The sequence below is a fragment of the Carassius gibelio genome, chromosome B6 (genome assembly GCF_023724105.1).
Source record: "Carassius gibelio isolate Cgi1373 ecotype wild population from Czech Republic chromosome B6, carGib1.2-hapl.c, whole genome shotgun sequence".
Lineage (NCBI taxonomy): Eukaryota > Metazoa > Chordata > Actinopteri > Cypriniformes > Cyprinidae > Carassius > Carassius gibelio.
In genome coordinates, this window is record NC_068401.1 from 3110350 (window position 1) to 3127152 (window position 16803).

At 35.3% G+C, this 16803-nt stretch overlaps 3 protein-coding genes across 4 annotated transcripts in view; 1 reads left to right on the forward strand and 2 right to left on the reverse strand.

The window, feature by feature from the left end:
* The first annotated feature begins 1113 nt into the window (after window positions 1-1113).
* Window positions 1114-3547, forward strand: LOC127960048 (40S ribosomal protein S10-like). The gene is made up of 6 exons (XM_052559591.1): window positions 1114-1219; window positions 1812-1961; window positions 2610-2784; window positions 3116-3193; window positions 3283-3338; window positions 3469-3547. The coding sequence occupies exons 1-6, from the start codon at window positions 1133-1135 to the stop codon at window positions 3508-3510; spliced, it is 588 nt and encodes a 195-aa protein (XP_052415551.1). The 5' UTR covers window positions 1114-1132; the 3' UTR covers window positions 3511-3547.
* Window positions 3548-5092: 1545 nt separating this feature from the next.
* LOC127960050 (diphosphoinositol polyphosphate phosphohydrolase 1) lies at window positions 5093-12490 on the reverse strand. The gene is made up of 5 exons (XM_052559592.1): window positions 12198-12490; window positions 10689-10799; window positions 9016-9060; window positions 8848-8932; window positions 5093-8092 (listed from the first exon to the last, which is right to left on the reverse strand). Exons 1-5 carry the CDS (start codon window positions 12294-12296, stop codon window positions 7896-7898), a joined length of 537 nt encoding a protein of 178 aa, XP_052415552.1. The 5' UTR covers window positions 12297-12490; the 3' UTR covers window positions 5093-7895.
* An 834-nt stretch (window positions 12491-13324) lies between these two features.
* The window catches only part of LOC127960052 (high mobility group protein HMG-I/HMG-Y-like), a 4893-nt gene continuing 1414 nt past the window's right edge, over window positions 13325-16803 (reverse strand). For both annotated transcript variants that reach the window (XM_052559595.1, XM_052559594.1), the window contains exons 4-5: window positions 16530-16577; window positions 13325-15687 (exon numbers count right to left, since the gene is read on the reverse strand). In XM_052559595.1, the coding sequence (XP_052415555.1) occupies window positions 15625-15687; window positions 16530-16577 (111 nt within the window). In that variant the 3' untranslated portion in view covers window positions 13325-15624. The remainder of the gene's footprint in view (window positions 15688-16529; window positions 16578-16803) is intronic.

The following is a 16803-nucleotide window of genomic DNA, read 5'->3' on the forward strand; positions in this document are numbered from 1 at the left end:
AGGTCTTAAGTCGATGGAGAATATTTGTAGCAAATAGCCAAAAAATTAATATTATTTCAAGATTCAAGTTTTTTATTCGTCACATACAAAATTATATATAGCATATATAACCAGCAGTGAAATGTGAGTCAGGTCCGCTCCATGGACAGTGCAATTATTAAAGAAAACAACACAGATGAAAATATACATAAATAAAGCTATGTAAGAATGAAATAAAAGTAAACAATAAAAATATAAGAATAAAATATAAAAAATGTATATTGTAGAATTAAATATAGAACGCAAAATAATGTGCATGAGTGTAAACTGTAGTCTTAAATATTAAGATGTACAGGGATGTACAATGTGCATATATGCATTTTACTGTAGTCTTAAATATTAAGATACCCAGGAATGTACAAGAAGCAAATGTGCAAAACAGGGCGACACTGTCAGTGTGTCTATGTGAGGTAGTGAATATAGTAAAAAGATAAAGTGAACATTAAGTGGAGGCATGAGGATGTTAAGAAGCTGGTTTAGAGTTTAAGAGCCTGATGGCCTGGGGGAAGAAACTCCTCCTGTCTCTCAGTTTTTGCCATCAGGCTACGGAAGCGCTTACCAGATGGCAGCAAAGTGAAAATATGATTACTGGGGTGGGTGGAGTCATTGATGATTTTTGCAGCTCTACTTCTGCAGCGTTTGAGGTAGATGTCCTGCAGAGAGGGGAGAGCAGACCCTGAAATGCGCTCAGCTAAGCGCACAACTCTCTGCAGGGCTTTGCAGTCTTGACTGGAGCTGTTCCCATACCACACTGAGATACACTGAGTCAATACGCTTTCTATAGCCCCAGAATAGAAAGTTTTCAGGATTGCTGGTGAGACCCTGAATTTCCTCAGCTGTCGCAGATGGTAAAGTCTTTGCCTGGATTTATTAACCTGTGTTTGAATGTGAGTAGTCCAAGTCAGGTCCTCCGAGATGTTTACACTAAGGTACTTGAAGCATATAAATAAATTTATTAAGTAATTTATTTTTCTTTTATGCCAAAAATCATTATGACATTAAGTAAATGTATTTAGTATATATATAGGCTATATATATATCTGTGACAAATGTAAAACTCTTCCAATACACTAGCTGGCGCCTCTCCCTACACATGAGCTTGTATAAAGAGCTTCGAACTATTACCGGAAGTACATCTGAAGACGCTCTTTCCAGCTCCGGTCTCTCAGCAAGCGTTAAGGTAGGCTGAAACAAGAGCCGAAAATCCGTTCAAAATCTTCACCATCTTTCTATTTGATGTGTTGTTTAAAGTGAATTTTGTTCAAATAAATCCTTATGATGAACATATCTTAGTCTTGAAAGAATATCCAGGCGACAAATACTATATTTAAGGCATAATATGCGCCTGTCTAGTACGCTACCCCGCGAGAGAGCTTCACGAAGTCAATATAGTTACACAAAATTATCAAATAAACCTAAATAATGGCGTTATTGATGTCGTTACTGGAAATAAGTCTTATAATTGCAAAAAAAAAAAAAAAACTATTGAAACAGTGTGTTGTGTTTTAAGGAAATACTATGACACTATATAGATTACACAAATTATACTATAAGACATATTAAAAAATACGATAAAATTATAGAGTACTGTAAGTATGACATGCTGCCTTCAATTGTTGTTTTTGGTCTCTATATAATAAATTGTATGAAAACATACTTGCATTTCTTTATTTATCCTGCTCCTTAATATAATCTAATAAACCTGACATCTCTGAAGTCGGGTAAAAGTGCTCCAAGCATAACAATGAACTGAAGTAATTGTGTTAATGTAGATGTTGATGCCCAAGAAGAATCGTGTTGCTATCTATGAGCTCCTCTTCAAAGAGGGCGTCATGGTGGCCAAAAAAGACGTGCATCTTGCAAAACATCCAGAGCTTGCTGACAAAAACGTACCCAACCTTCACGTGATGAAGGCCATGCAGGTGAGTCCTCATAATTTTGAACGGCATGAACTTGGACCAGTTAAAGGGTTAGTCCACCCAAAAATGATAATTATGTCATTAATGACTCGCCATCATGTCATTCCAAACCCGTAAGACCTCCGTTCATCTTCGGAACACAGTTTAAGATATTTTAGATTTAGTCCGAGAGCTCTCAGTCCCTCCAATGAAACTGTGTGTACGGTATACTGTCCATGTCCAGAAAAGCGCCCAATAACAAAGATGACAGGTCAGCAGCGTCACTGCAGTGTTGTGAATGTGCTCACAACAGACCGGAAGAGAAGACAATGCTGAATTAAGTCAGAATTTTTGTTATTTTTGGACCAAAATGTATTTTTGATGCTTGAAAATATTCTAACTGACCCTCTGATGTCACATGGACTACTTTGATTAAGGTTTTTTTTTTACCTTTCTGGACATGGACAGTATACCGTACACACAGTTTCAATGGAGGGACTGAGAGCTCTCGGACTAAATCTAAAATATCATAAACTGTGTTCCGAAGATAAACGGAGGTTTTACGGCTTTGGAACGACATGAGAGTGAGTCATTAATGACATCATTTTCATTTTTGGGTGAACTAACCCCGTAATTACATGTGAATGTATATTAAAATACGTTTACCTTCAGTCTCTGAAGTCATGCGGGTACGTCAAAGAGCAGTTTGCTTGGCGCCATTTCTACTGGTACCTGACCAATGAGGGCATTCAGTACCTGCGGGACTTCCTCCACCTGCCCCCAGAGATCGTTCCCGCCACCCTCCGCCGCCAGACACGCCCAGAGACCGCCAGACCCCGCCCCAAGGGTAAGAGGCTCATCCTCCTCCTAAAGAGCTTTTAAAATAATATCTTTTACTTCATGATTTTCCATGCAACATTATGAAGAAAATCCATGCATGCTTTTCCATGCAGTGATGTTCACACTAAACCTCTCATGAACTAATTTGTGACATCGTTACTACTAGAAAGCTATATTATGGCTTCTGAAGAGATTGAATGTAGTGTTTCAAACGCTTATCCTCGTCCTATGTGGGGCTTGACTAATAAATGGTTATTTGCCAATGCTAAATGTCATTCATAATGTGCTGTAGTCTATCTCAAAGACCTCGACTAAAGTGTAGCACACTGTTTTTTCAGGTCTTGAGGGAGAGAGACCGGCTCGTCTGGCCCGTGGCGAGGGAGACAGAGATGCTTACAGACGTTCTGCAGCTCCACGTATGTACACAATACATACTGTCGACATCAGCATGTTTCTTTTGCCTCTGTGTGGCATTGTGTTAAACTAAAAACTCTTCATCCTACAGCTGGTGCAGACAAGAAGGCCGAGGCTGGTGCAGGTGCTGCCACAGAATTCCAGTTTGTAAGTATCACTGTTTAAATACCATTTAAATGCATGACTCCAAACAATCACATAAATGCAATCGTGAATTATCCTACTGGCAAAGGGAAATTGACGCTCACCTTTTGCATGCGTTCTCTTGTATTTTCAGAGAGGTGGTTTTGGCCGTGGCCGAGGACAACAGCCACAATAATTTTTCACATTATCTGTATAATAAAGGTTGAAAAGTGCTTCTGCGTCCGACTTGTTCATATATTGCTTTGCAGGTACTTGTTTATGCATTCAGTGTTATATTTAATGCTTTAGGCTTATAGAATAGTTCTTCAAAAAATTTACATTTGTGAAAACAAGTTCAACAAGTCTAATGTTTATATTAAGTTGATTAATATAATAAATTATTAAACCATCCTTTAACGTATAGGCATTTATGTAAAACCTATTCCATGCTCAAGCTCGCACATAAAGCTAGCTGCAAAAGTATTAATTGAGAAGGGGAGAAACAAGCAATTGTAACTTATTACAAAAAAAGTATTTTTTTATGCATTTTTCAAATGTTTATTAAAGGTGCAAAAATTAATAAAATCTAAAAATAAAGTCTATATTTAACTTTTTTTGGGCAACGTTTAGTGTACGGTTCTAATTTCAAATTTGGTTTTCAGGATGGCATTTAAAAATACAACAACCATTCTTTTTAAAAAAAAATTAATCATGGTTAAAGAAAATATGGATGGACAAAAAAGTCTAGGCTACACGGACCTGGAAACATGCTATTGCAGGGTTTTTTTGTGCTCAGAAAAGAAAATAGGCCTATAATCAGGTCTTTATAAAAACAAATTTTGGGTTTTGTAAAGATATAATGAAATAGACCCAAGTCATTTTTCTGTTTAATCAGCCTGATTGAATGAATATGGCTACTAATTATTAAGTGACTGCAACTATTTCATGTGATTTGGTTCAGCATTTGGATTTCTGAGTGACCTCAGAAAGACCTATAAATATTATCGTAATATCTAAAAAACCTAAGCAGCACAAATGTTTTTTATAGCACAAAGTCAAACCAGCTAAAAGGATTGAGACTATTTTGCTAACATTTTGCGATGGATTGGGGGCCAACTTCACGGAGGCACACCACTCCAGTCCATCAGCTAACGTCTTTTGAAGTGATAAGCTGTGTGTTTGTAAAAGACAAATCCATCCATGAGGATAAATATGAGTCCATGATATTGGTTTCTCCAGTGAGATAAGTCAACTTGTCAGAATCATAAGAGAAATATGCACAGATCAAGCAGTTTTACATGGCAAAACGATCCTAAATATGTGGCTGGATCCTGATGTGAGAGGACAATGGGCTGGACTTCACAAGAGGAAGCTTTATTATGGACTCTTATTTGGGCCAGAGACGATTGTTTAAAATATCTTAATGATGGATTTGTTTCTTACAAATTATGCAGTCACATCCTCAACTTGGATGACATGAAGTTGCATAATTTTTCACCAAAGTTTCATTTATGGATGAGCTATTTCTTAAAAAACAAAAATATTAATAATCCAAGAATGTTTTTATTTTCTTACCCACTTCCTTTTTGGTCCATCGTCCTGGAAGGAACCCGTAAATCTTACATGTACATAGTTTGACGACATTTTAATGTTAAGCTAGCACGTAGTTTTCCTCAAAAGCCATGAAGTACAAACACAATGTTACGTAAATCAGAATATTTGGCATGTTAAAGCATTAGAAATTTAGCTTGCGGGACAAAGTCACTGAAACCTTGAGATGAAATACTGGTGTTTATTAGTTGGCACATTTATGTTACATTCTTATACTGGTTGATTTCACAATCCCAAAACAAAAAAGCTAAATATTCCAGTGAAGGGTACAGCTGTGGTTTCAGAGTGTTGAGAGATTTCAGTCATAGTTCCAGCATCCCATTTAAACCAATTACATGTTTACCAGGCTGAACTCTTATTTTACCCAAGTTTACATTCAGAGTCACAAGCAGGGCAAATTTAAGGTGCTTTCCGTGAGATGAGATTTCACATCCTTGTTTTGTAGGACTTTGAAACGAGTGTGTTTGACAGAAGATCATTCACAGCAATGATCGGCTATAGACACAGCCACTTCCACTCACTACAGGAGTCAAAATGTTTTTATTATGCGTCTGTGCTAAATGAAGTGTACATTAGTATGACCATCTCAATCAAGAAAACACCAGATTAGCTATTACATGCTACACTAAAAGTGAAAGAGAAAGACTTGCAATCAGCCGCAAAATCGATGGCATTAGTGTTGACATATTAATCAAAGGCATGTAAACAAATCACTGATAAAAGTATGTTCATTCACGTTTTAGGTTCATTATTACTCATTTTGCAGTCACTAACAATATTATGAAATCTTGAATTAAAAATGTACTTCATAAGGATCATAAATGCACTTAAAACTCCCAGAGGAGCAAAACGATGTGGTTCAGTCTTGAGGAAATAAATCGCCCAACCTGGCGTGCACCATATCTATACATCATAATGACAAGCACTGCAATTTGACGCTTTGATCTGTACAAGAGCGATTAGACGACACCGAAACATCTCGCTAACTACAGTGGCTCAAGATTCACAGTATTGCGCCAAGCGCTTTACAGAGCGTGCAGTTCGGCTTTCACAACATATTAAACATTTCAAAAGAGAAGATGTTTAAATGAGTTCTAGTTGATGATATGGTCATTTCTGAAAAGGGTGAGAGGTCAAAACGACCAAATACCTCATCAGTGGGACTTGAAGTCCAAGAAAACGGAAGGACAGAAAACAACTTCAGCAATTGTCAGAAGAATATTAATAGCCAAAGATTAAACTATTTCAGGGGTCTGCTGAACATCCATAAAAAGTGCCCTCGAAAACACGATGTGAAAACTGTCCTAGTGCAGACTAGAGCTAGTTTTGTGCAAAAAAAACAATCTGCTAACAGCTAAAATGAACATGAAACCCATTTTACTTTCTTAAAGAGAAAAAATATTATTTACTTACCTTCATGTTGTACCAAACCTGTATGAGCTTCAATCTGCTGTTGACCACAACAATAGATTAAGTAGTTGTTGGTCACCATTGACTTCCATAATATAATATTTTTTTCCCATATTATGGAAGTCAATGGCTACCGTCAATTGTTTTGTTTCAAATTGTTTAGTCGTCATCTGTGCTCAACAACTCATACAGATTTGAAACAACTTGAGGATAAGTAAATAATGACAGATTAAGATTTCAGTATGTTCCATACATTTTATTTTAGCAAAGTTCAACTGCTCATTATTGATGGCATTTTTTTTTAACCTGAAACAACATGAACTGAAATGAATCATGCTCAATAATACATTAAACACAGAAAAGGTAAAACGTCTCTATTTTGATTTCATGTTGTGAGTGAGGATTTTTGAAACTGCTAGGTAACATTATAATCTTTCATAGATTTTCAACAGATTGCTTTGAAAATCGAAGTGAATCTTCTAGTTTAAGGAGAGGATTTCCAAGCTACTTCTTGATTTAACTGTCCACTCTTATCTAACGTGGCACTTCTTAAAGTCAACATGATACATGCAACACGTTTTACTAATTAAATTCTACTTTAATCCATCTGGATGTGATTGCATCATGAAAAGTTGGAGTTTCATACCAGAATAAGATTGCGGTTGCACAATATGTTGTACTGATGAAACCAGGAAAATATATGAAAAAGTAAATCGAGTCTATTTTGTTTTCATGTTGATTTTGAAAAGTGCTACAGAAAACCATTACAGCACATCAAAGACCTACCAAATCATATCAACGCTCTCTCACAGAATATGTCTAAACAATTGAGTTGCAATGAATTAGTGCTGCTAATGGCACGCATTTCCACACAAGATTCATTGTAAAGTTTGCAATACTAAATTCTAAGTCTTCCAAACCTCAGCAGGTTGGAAAGAAATGTACTGGATTAAAAAAAGTATGCGCTTGTAGAATTGCGCTCCAGTCTAATCAGGTACTAGTATAAATTAAATATGTTTTTGCAGGCCCACAAGTTATTTACAAGATGGCAAGACAAAACAGGGTAAGTTAAGAGCATCAATTTAACACAGGTTAAACATTCATCGCATCACGCAAACTCAAAAGACAAATAAATACCAGTGTTCATGCTGAACTGTTAACAGTTCCACCATTCAGAATACTAAACGTTTCCTCTCGCAACCGCCGAAAGAGAACTGAAGAAAAACTCGTTCACACATACGCACACAGAGGAAATCGAACATGTAAAACTACTGAAAGCCACATGCTGACGCACCATGTGTAGATTTTTACATCACAACAGTAAAAAGTAGTTCTTGCATTCGTTTAATCTAGGGCCGCTAAAAGTCGCAGGTTTCATGCAACAGTCCGCATGAAAGGAGGATTAAACAGGAAAAAGCAAAAGTGTTACATTTACAAAACATCGTTTCGAATATTCAACCAATGCTTGATGTCTGCGCCACCTTCTCGGTGCTCAAAAAGCCTTGGCAAACCATCGTTTTTGTGTCTTTTTTTTTAATGAAAAAGAATAATTAGCATTAGTTATCTGATATCAGAGACGGAGCTCTGATTAATGCTGTAGGTGGGAGACAGGTCTCCTCCTATCGTGGCCACCAGGGGCGTCCCGTTACTGTTCAGACAGCCTTCTTTGAGAGCCGCGAAGTAACTGGCCTGTACTGGTTTGTGACACTGCAACACTTCTATGGCATCTTCGATTTTGAACCATTCCCTTTTCCTCCCTGACAAAACAAAGCAAACAAACCAAAAAATGTTAAGTAGGTGTTATGAGCCAAATCATTTAAATCACAAAACACTTGATTTTTCACATTTGCTAATCCCACAAAGGCTCTGACAAGAATATTCTGATATTTATTAGATTTTGGTCATATTTTGATGTTAATGTTGCTGTGACATTGCCACATGCCTGTGTTCATCTGAATTTTGGGTCGTGTATGCACTTTATTCGGTATATACGCCATTCTGTCATACGGTTTAAAAAATTTGGGGTTTGTAAGATGTTTTGTTCTTGCTTTTAAAAGACATGAATACTTTTATTCAGAGAGGACACATTAAATTACTCAAAAGTGACAGTAGAGACATTTATAATGTTACAAAACATTTCTTTCAAATAAAGGCTGTTCTTTTGAACTTTTTATTGAGCAAAAAATCCTGAAAAATAAAATGCATCACGGTTTCCACAAAAATATGAAGCAGCACAACTGTTTGCAACATTGATAATAATCAGAAATGTTTCTTAAGCAGCAAATCATCATATTAGAATGATTTCTGAAGGATCATGTGACAATGAAGACTGAAAATTCAGCTTTGATCACAGAAATAAATTTCATTTTACAATATTTTCTAATTAAAAAAGGTAGCTGAAATTGTAATAATATTTCAAAATAATTTGGTTTTGTAATGGATTTTAAGTTAATAAGTAAACAATATAATATCCAAACTTTTATACTGTAGTGTATTATTCTAAAGTACTAACCAATGTTTACTGAATCCTCCCAATCTTCCAGAACTTCAGTTACGATGAGGACGTAGACGTACGTTCTGTGTTTCCTATCTCGATTCTAAATATAAAACAAAACGTTATTTAAAACAGTTAAGACATGCAGCACAACACTTTCATAGAAAGCCATTCTTTCTTACTTACCTCAAATATTCCTACTAGTCTTCCTAAAGTGCCCTTGACACCAGCCTGTAAAACAACAAGTGAATGAAAATAAATCATTATTATTATTTCATTATTATCATTATATAATCATTATTATTATTTTATTTTAAAGAGACAACCATCATGATGTTGTTAAGGCCAAATATCGTGTATACAACATGGAGCGGACTTCAACTTGAGTGGCTGATTGTCGTCAAACATGGTTTAAATTTAGTCCTGATTATAAAGCGGTGGTCCAAAAGTCTGAGGCCACTAGTGAAAATATTTCAATTTAATATGAACTACCGTTAAAAACAAGCATGGGATCTGTGAGATTTAGACTTTTTTTGTTTCTTCTGCTCATCAAGACTGTATTTATTTGATCAAAAATACAGGAAAAAAAAAACAGTTACAATTATTACAATTTAAAAAAACAGTTTTCTATCATAATATATTTCAAAATGTTATTTATTCTTGTGATCAAAGCTGAATTTTGCGTCGCTAATTATGCCATACAGTGTCACATGATCCTTCAGAAATCATTCTAATATGCTGATTTACTGCTCAAGAAAAGCATTTTCTTATAAATAATTATTTGTAACACTATAACTGACACTTTTGATCAATTTAAAGATCCATGCTAATTTAAAAGTATTTATTTCATTTCTATCTGTCAATTTTTTTTTTTTTTTATAATAATGCATTTAAATTAAGTTATTATATATATATATATGTATATGTGTGTGTGTGTGTGTGTGGATTTAAAAAACAACTTACTAACCCTATATATAGCAGATTACATTATCAGGATAACAATTTGAGAAAGTTTAGGTCTGCTTTATTTTGCTTTAATGGCCTGATAATCATGTACTTCATCGTGAACCAAGAGTCACATGACCAAAAACACTCATTTACTTCATTTACATTTGATTAGCTTGCTGTTATAGAACATTACACAACTTTACATTCAGATTTCGAAATCTAAAAACTTTTCAATATGCTCTTAGATTTCAGGAAAATCCCACATATGCGGTTCCTTCGAACACGTATGACGTTGGGTCATGGGATGTTTATGGTGTAAGACCGCTCTTGCTACTGTCTGGCAGCGGAGGTGTGAAGAGCAGCTCCTAATCTGAGTCTAATGCCCTTTAAAACTGTAAGGCGATCGTCCCGGAAGAATGCTGTCTGTCAGATGGCCAGCGAAAGTAAAAGAGTATGGCGGATCTCAGCTGATGGAACATTATCACTTCTCTTTATGAGAAACCCTAAAGGTTAAATGTCAGCAGAGAGAAAACCTTAGAGTTTCCATGTTTGTGCAATGCATCGATTTGTGACAAAACATGAATTATTGTGTGGAATCAAAAGTGATCAGCTGAGTAATCAGGTGATATTTGGCCATATTTAAATGATCGGGTCCCTCAGTGACTTGTGTTTTGGAGCCATAATTTACTGATACTGAATCTATTTTAAGTAAATATTGTAGAACGTTGAGTGTGCATTTAAATTGGAAATCGTATGTATGTTTTATCCACATAATTAGCCATCAAAAATCTGTTAATTAATGATATCTACTACGAATGGTTTGAGAGGCTTTTTGCAATGGACAGCTGATTACGATAAATACTAAAAATGATCATTTATTTCATGCATAATCCTAGAGGTGGAAGTCAAACCTCTTCACAGACTTCTCGGGCGGCAGCGATGCTGGGCTCTTCCTCAGGCTCCATTCCTCCTCCAGGTACGATCCATTTGTCTGGATATCTGCTGCTGCTCACCAGTAACACCTGTGAGGAAACATTTTACAAGTTTTCGGTCTGTCTGACTGGATGAAAGTCAATGACAGGACAATATATCAATTAATAATGGGCCATTGAGAAGTAATCACTGCTCATGAACAAAAGCAATAGTTCCTTGTGTCGGTTCAAAATCACTCGCCACAGTTGTTATTAACATTTTATGTGTGTGTGCAGCAAAATCTGTGTGTGTGTGTGTGTGTGTGTGTGATGAGTGTTGGTTTGTGTGCATCAATTAAAGCAGAACATTAATATGTAACGGTGATTAAACTGACTTGGAGCTACCTGACTTGGAGCTAACGGTTTATTGCATACCTGCTAGCCAATCAGAGTCCAGTATTCAGACAGACCATGGAATAAATATTATTAATCAATAGCACTGTAATCTGAGTTTATAAAAGTTAAATTATTGTATGTAAATACTAATATAACACATTTCTCACAAATAAAATAATGAAAAAAAATCTATATAACCAGTTAACATACAACTAAAACAACATAAACAAAAGTTACAGACCCATCGAATACTAAAAAATTATTAACAACAGTATAAAAAATGTCTCTCAAAATATTTATTACCTCACTTTATTTAGTATCTTAATTGATAGAATTAACAATAAAATAAAATAAAAATGTTTTTTTTTTTCAGAAACACAATTAAAATAAATTAATAAATTTCCTTTCAGTAATTATCACAAAGCAAAGCGGTTAAAATATTGCTTATTTTGCTTCTATATAGTATTATAAATGATGCCTTTATAAATGCTTATTTTTGGTTCATAGAATTTATGGAGCTAAACGAGGCCCTTAAATATGTTTTCAAATGATGTAATCAAATGCTTTCTTGAATGTAACGTTACCATGGGTTTGAGTAAAACCGTACCACAGTATATTTCAAAGTACTACAGTAACTTAGGCCTATTAACTAGTACCATGGTACAGCCACATCACTTTTTTTGTAAGCAATAGTCCTTTCATTAAAAAATATCATGGTGACGTACACCACAGTAGTTTATTCCAAGGAAGGAAGTCTTTAAAGGTTTCCCATTTGAGATTTAGCACAAAGGCTAACCGAGGCTTATCATAGCACATATTATTGCTCTTTTGTTGGTTTTGATAGTCATCATTTTTTTGGATAAGAGCGTCTGCTAACTGACTAAATGTAAATGCTGCACGTGATCTCAGATCAGATGGATTTCAATGAATCAATCAAGCTGTCAACGAGTCGAGTTCTCAGCGCAGCTTCATTGATTAGCGCTTGTCGCGTCGTTTAACACTAGGCCAACTGCGCTAACTGGTCCCAGGCTAACCGCTTAAAGCACGACGCTACCGCGCCGCCAAGGGCTTGAGATCCGCCAGCTGACGCACCGCACGCGCCGCGCGACTCACCTCCTCCTCGGCGTCGCTCCTGAAGCACAGGCAGGCGGCCCGCTTCTTGAACCCGTCTCCATCATAGGTGCGCGTTTGGTTCGACTTCAGCTTCATCATCTCGGGCTGCGCGTTGCGACTGAGATCGGAACCTGAACCTGCCGCGCGGCAAGAGAGACAAAGTCCGTCCGCGAATGGAAACCCCGCGTTATTCACTGGAAATAAGCTCTTCTGCGCTTCATTTTTCCAAAGCCGAGCGTATCTCGGAGACAGACGCCATTATATCGAAACCGCTACGGGATGTGCGCAACCTGCGCAGCGCAGACAGATAAAAAGAACGTTGTTGGTTTTTGAGAATAGGGCGTGCGGATATGAAATTCCGCATAACAATCCGTTCATTGTACGCGTTATTATTATTATTATAATTTTTTAATAATAATTTGTTTTGCTAACTTTTCCTTATTAATTGTTGGTACATTAACAATAATTGTTAGACCTAATATTAAATTGATCTAATCAATAGCCTATTAAATAAACAGTGTTTTACATAATTTACAATATTATATTGTTTTAATTAATATTATATTACTTATTGTGACTTTAAACAGTTAAATTAATAATGGTTCTATTATTAATCAAATAAATATTTAAAGTACAAGGTACTGTAATTTGTCTTGTAAATACTAATATGCAACACTTTTCTCACAATTATAATGATTTAAAAACCTGTGCATAGCTAGTTAATTTACAAATAAAACCACAGTAACAGCAACAAATAGTTATATAAGGATCCATCAAATACTTATTTATGCATTCAGCAGACACTTTTATCCAAAGAGACATTTTTTACCTAATGTGTTCCCTGGGAATCGAACCCACAACCCTTTGCATAAATATATCCAATATATTAGACCAATCCAATTATATATCCAATATATTTAGACTTAATTACTTTTTACTTTATAAACATTTTTTTACAAGTAAACAAATCTCTCTAAAACATTCTCTCAAATACATCTATTTTTCCTTTGCACTGTATTTAGTATTTAAAGTAGTAACATAGGCCTATTTCTTTCAATTATTATGATATAATGTAATAATAAATACAACAGTAACCATTAGTATTGTATATGAAAATGCACAAACAATTTGCAAAAGTATTTTTTTTATTAAGATCAACATACACTATACATACTAATAAAGTCTATAAATCTAATGCACATTTTATAACTCTAATATTGTATTAATAAAACACACCATATGCCTATGTAGGCTATTCACTTGTACACGGACAATCACTGCAGAATAAAGGGTGTTTCTACTGCTGAGGGGATTGACGTTGTCTTGGGCTTTTGCTGTTTGTTCATGACACCGAAAATACCTGAGGTGAATATTTCAGAAGTTATGAGACGAGTACTTGAATGCATCAAATGCAGTCCAAAGGTGGATTAATATAGGCTATAATTTAGATTGCACTTCTGCTCAATATATCTATTTCAATGGAGTGTATCATTACATTTTTAGGGACCCTGAAGAGAATAAATCTGAATCCTTGAGAAGCATAGCCTAATGTCATTGTTGTGATCTGTCATGTACACAGCTAGATGATTAAAATAAATCATTTTTAAATAAATATTCCAAAAGCACTTGGGTGTGGAGAACCTTGAGCTGATACCTGTAATGCAAACAGTCCTTTGAGGAAATGCTGTCAGTAGGTGGTTTGTGAATGTTATGCATTATTGGTAATATTAATACATTTAAATAACCGATTTTTTCTTTTTTTTTTTTTTTACTTTTTGATATCTTGAGTCACCACTTGATGGCGTCCTGAAGCAAAACCACCTGAGAACCACTTCTATAAGCCAAGCATATAAGGGAATTATTTAAATTGATGTGTAATTTCTTTCTTCACTGTTATGTTTTTTTTTTATCATTAAATCTCTTTTTAACTGTGTAAGAAACACAAAGTGCTGTATCAGATTCATTCCCCATTAGGAATTAGTACAATAAGTGGCATCATGTAGTTCCAAAACACCAATCGTTTTAACTGGAATGTCTTCTAACACAATACATCAGCAAAGACTGTTTTCTGCCAATTGGTTTCAAAGTGCATTTGTACCTGCAAGGTCGGTGTTGGTGATTGCTTTAAAACTGAACAATGCTTCCAGAAACGTCAGTAGTGACAAACAAACACAGAATTATACATCCAAAAATGAACCTTTGTTATTATCCTCAATGCTGATTCCTGGGGATTCTAGTGGAAAACATCACATAAGCTGCTGCTGAAGTAATAATCCATCCAAAAATGAATATTTGCTGAAAATGTACTCATTCTCAGGCCATCCCATTAGTCTGATTCTTGTTTCTCAGAATAGATTTGGAGAAGTTTAGCATTACGTCACTTGCTCACCAATGGATCATCTGCAGTGAATGGGTGCCGTCAGAATGAGAGTCCCCGTATTGTCCCCTCACACCAAAATCAACCCACATGTTTGTTTAAAATAGTTTCTCGGATATTTTGTTGTTGTTGTAAGTGGTGTTTGATCTGTGCATATTTCTCTCCTGATTCAGACGAGATTACTTTTTCAATTGAAGAAGCAATATTATGAATGATGGACTCATATTTTGGCAAAAAGCAAGAGTTCAAAAGTTCAAACCGTTCTAATGATGGACTTGTTTTGACAAAGAAGCAACTTTTAGCTTCACAAGATTACTGTGATGTTTCTAATCAGACTCTCATTCTGACGGCACCCATTCACTGCAGAGGATCCTCTGTGAGCAACTGCTGTAATCTTACATTTCTCCAAATCTGTTTTGATGAAAAAACAAACTCATTTACATCCTGGGTGTCCTGAGGGTGAGTACACGTTCAACAAATTAGCATTTTTGGCTGAACTATTCCTTTAAGCTAAATCTACGTGCTCCCTCAAACCAGGCCTGGGTAACTTATATTTGATTACAAAATATAAGAACCTGCCTCGAAACTAATTTTCACTGATGTTTACACAGTAATATACACTAACAAAAAGCTAGGTAAACTGTTAATTGGTAAACTGTAAACAGCTACATTCAGAATGAATGCATTCTATGAGAACTATTAAAGCCCATGATGTTACACATTAAATTATAGCTTGATCTAAATCTAGTCTACAACATGGACACAAAACATACTAAACAGAACTACAAACCAAGCATAAGTAGAAAAGCACCTCAGTCCAATAGATATATAATAAAAGTAACTGGAAACACGTGACATTTGTATGCAGTGAGATTCTACAGTATATTGAATCTAATGACATAAAAGTCATGTGTTATGCAGAACATTACATCTATTACTGTCCTTTTGTGGCTGTAGAAAGATGTGAATGACATTTCATGTTATTCACGGGTTGGAGAGCAGACGGTTGGTTTGTTTGGTTGAGTATGAGGTAGTGCTCCAGTTAGATTGTTACTGCTCCTCCTCGTCATCTTCCTCGGCGTCCTCAGATGAGTCTTGAGGTTTTTCCTTTTCCTGTGTGAAACAGAATCAAACATTTGGAGATGAAATGCATGGAAGCAAAGCTCCTCTCTTCCATGCTATATTCGGAATTTACAATGCCATTTTAAATCAGTTTAGCAAGATAGTTTGGCCTTTAAATTTGCAGATCAATTCTGTGCAACTTGAAATGAAATATAAAATTTAAAGAGACAGTTCACCACAAAAAAACTACAAATTTGCAAATTAGACTGTGATGCTCAAATTCAGCTTTGCATCACAGGAATGAATTACATTTTAATGCATATGTTCTTACCACAGTTGATATTTCGAGTCTAAATGCTCTTCATCAGATAACATTAAAAATATTTTCTACTTTTGGAACAGTGTGCAAACTTTGCTTTTCCTGTTTTTGTTGTTGAGCACCCACATTGAGCTTTTGGCCTGTAAGATGTGTGCACTTTGATTACAATTTTAATATATTAAAATAGAAATCTGTTATTTTAAATAATAATTTTTTACATGACTGTTTTTACTGAATCAAATAAATGCAGCCTTGGTGAGCTGATGAGACATATTTCTATAACACTTTTATTATTTATTTCAGTTTTGACCAGTAATGTACCATTACTGAGCTTTTACTCAAATACCATTATGATTTTTTTTCCCCCGCGAATGTTATGCACAGAACTTGATGCTGCAAAAATGCACATTAAATATATTCAACAGGACTCTGTTGCTTTTAATGCATTGGCTAAGCATTCATAAAATAAAATAAAATAAGATAAAATATGTCCAGATTTGTGTTCAACCTAAGAAAGTAAATAATTACAGAATTATAATTATAATTGCACAAACTATTATTTTAATATATGCACCTCTTTCTTCGGTTTGCCCTTAGGTTTGCTGGCAGAAGCCGAGGATTTCTATGGAACAGAAAATGAAATTAACAAACAATTATTCAAGTGTCAAAAAAATCTGTCACTCATATGCAATAAGCACTCCCAGGCTAAACCACTATAAAACTAAGGGCACTTTTACTTTTTCAAATAATTTTCACAGGCCAGTGTGGCATTGCATGGCAAGTACACCAGTAGAGGGAGTCTGTTTCTGCACATGACAACAGATGGAGGGGGCATTGAGTTCATGAGG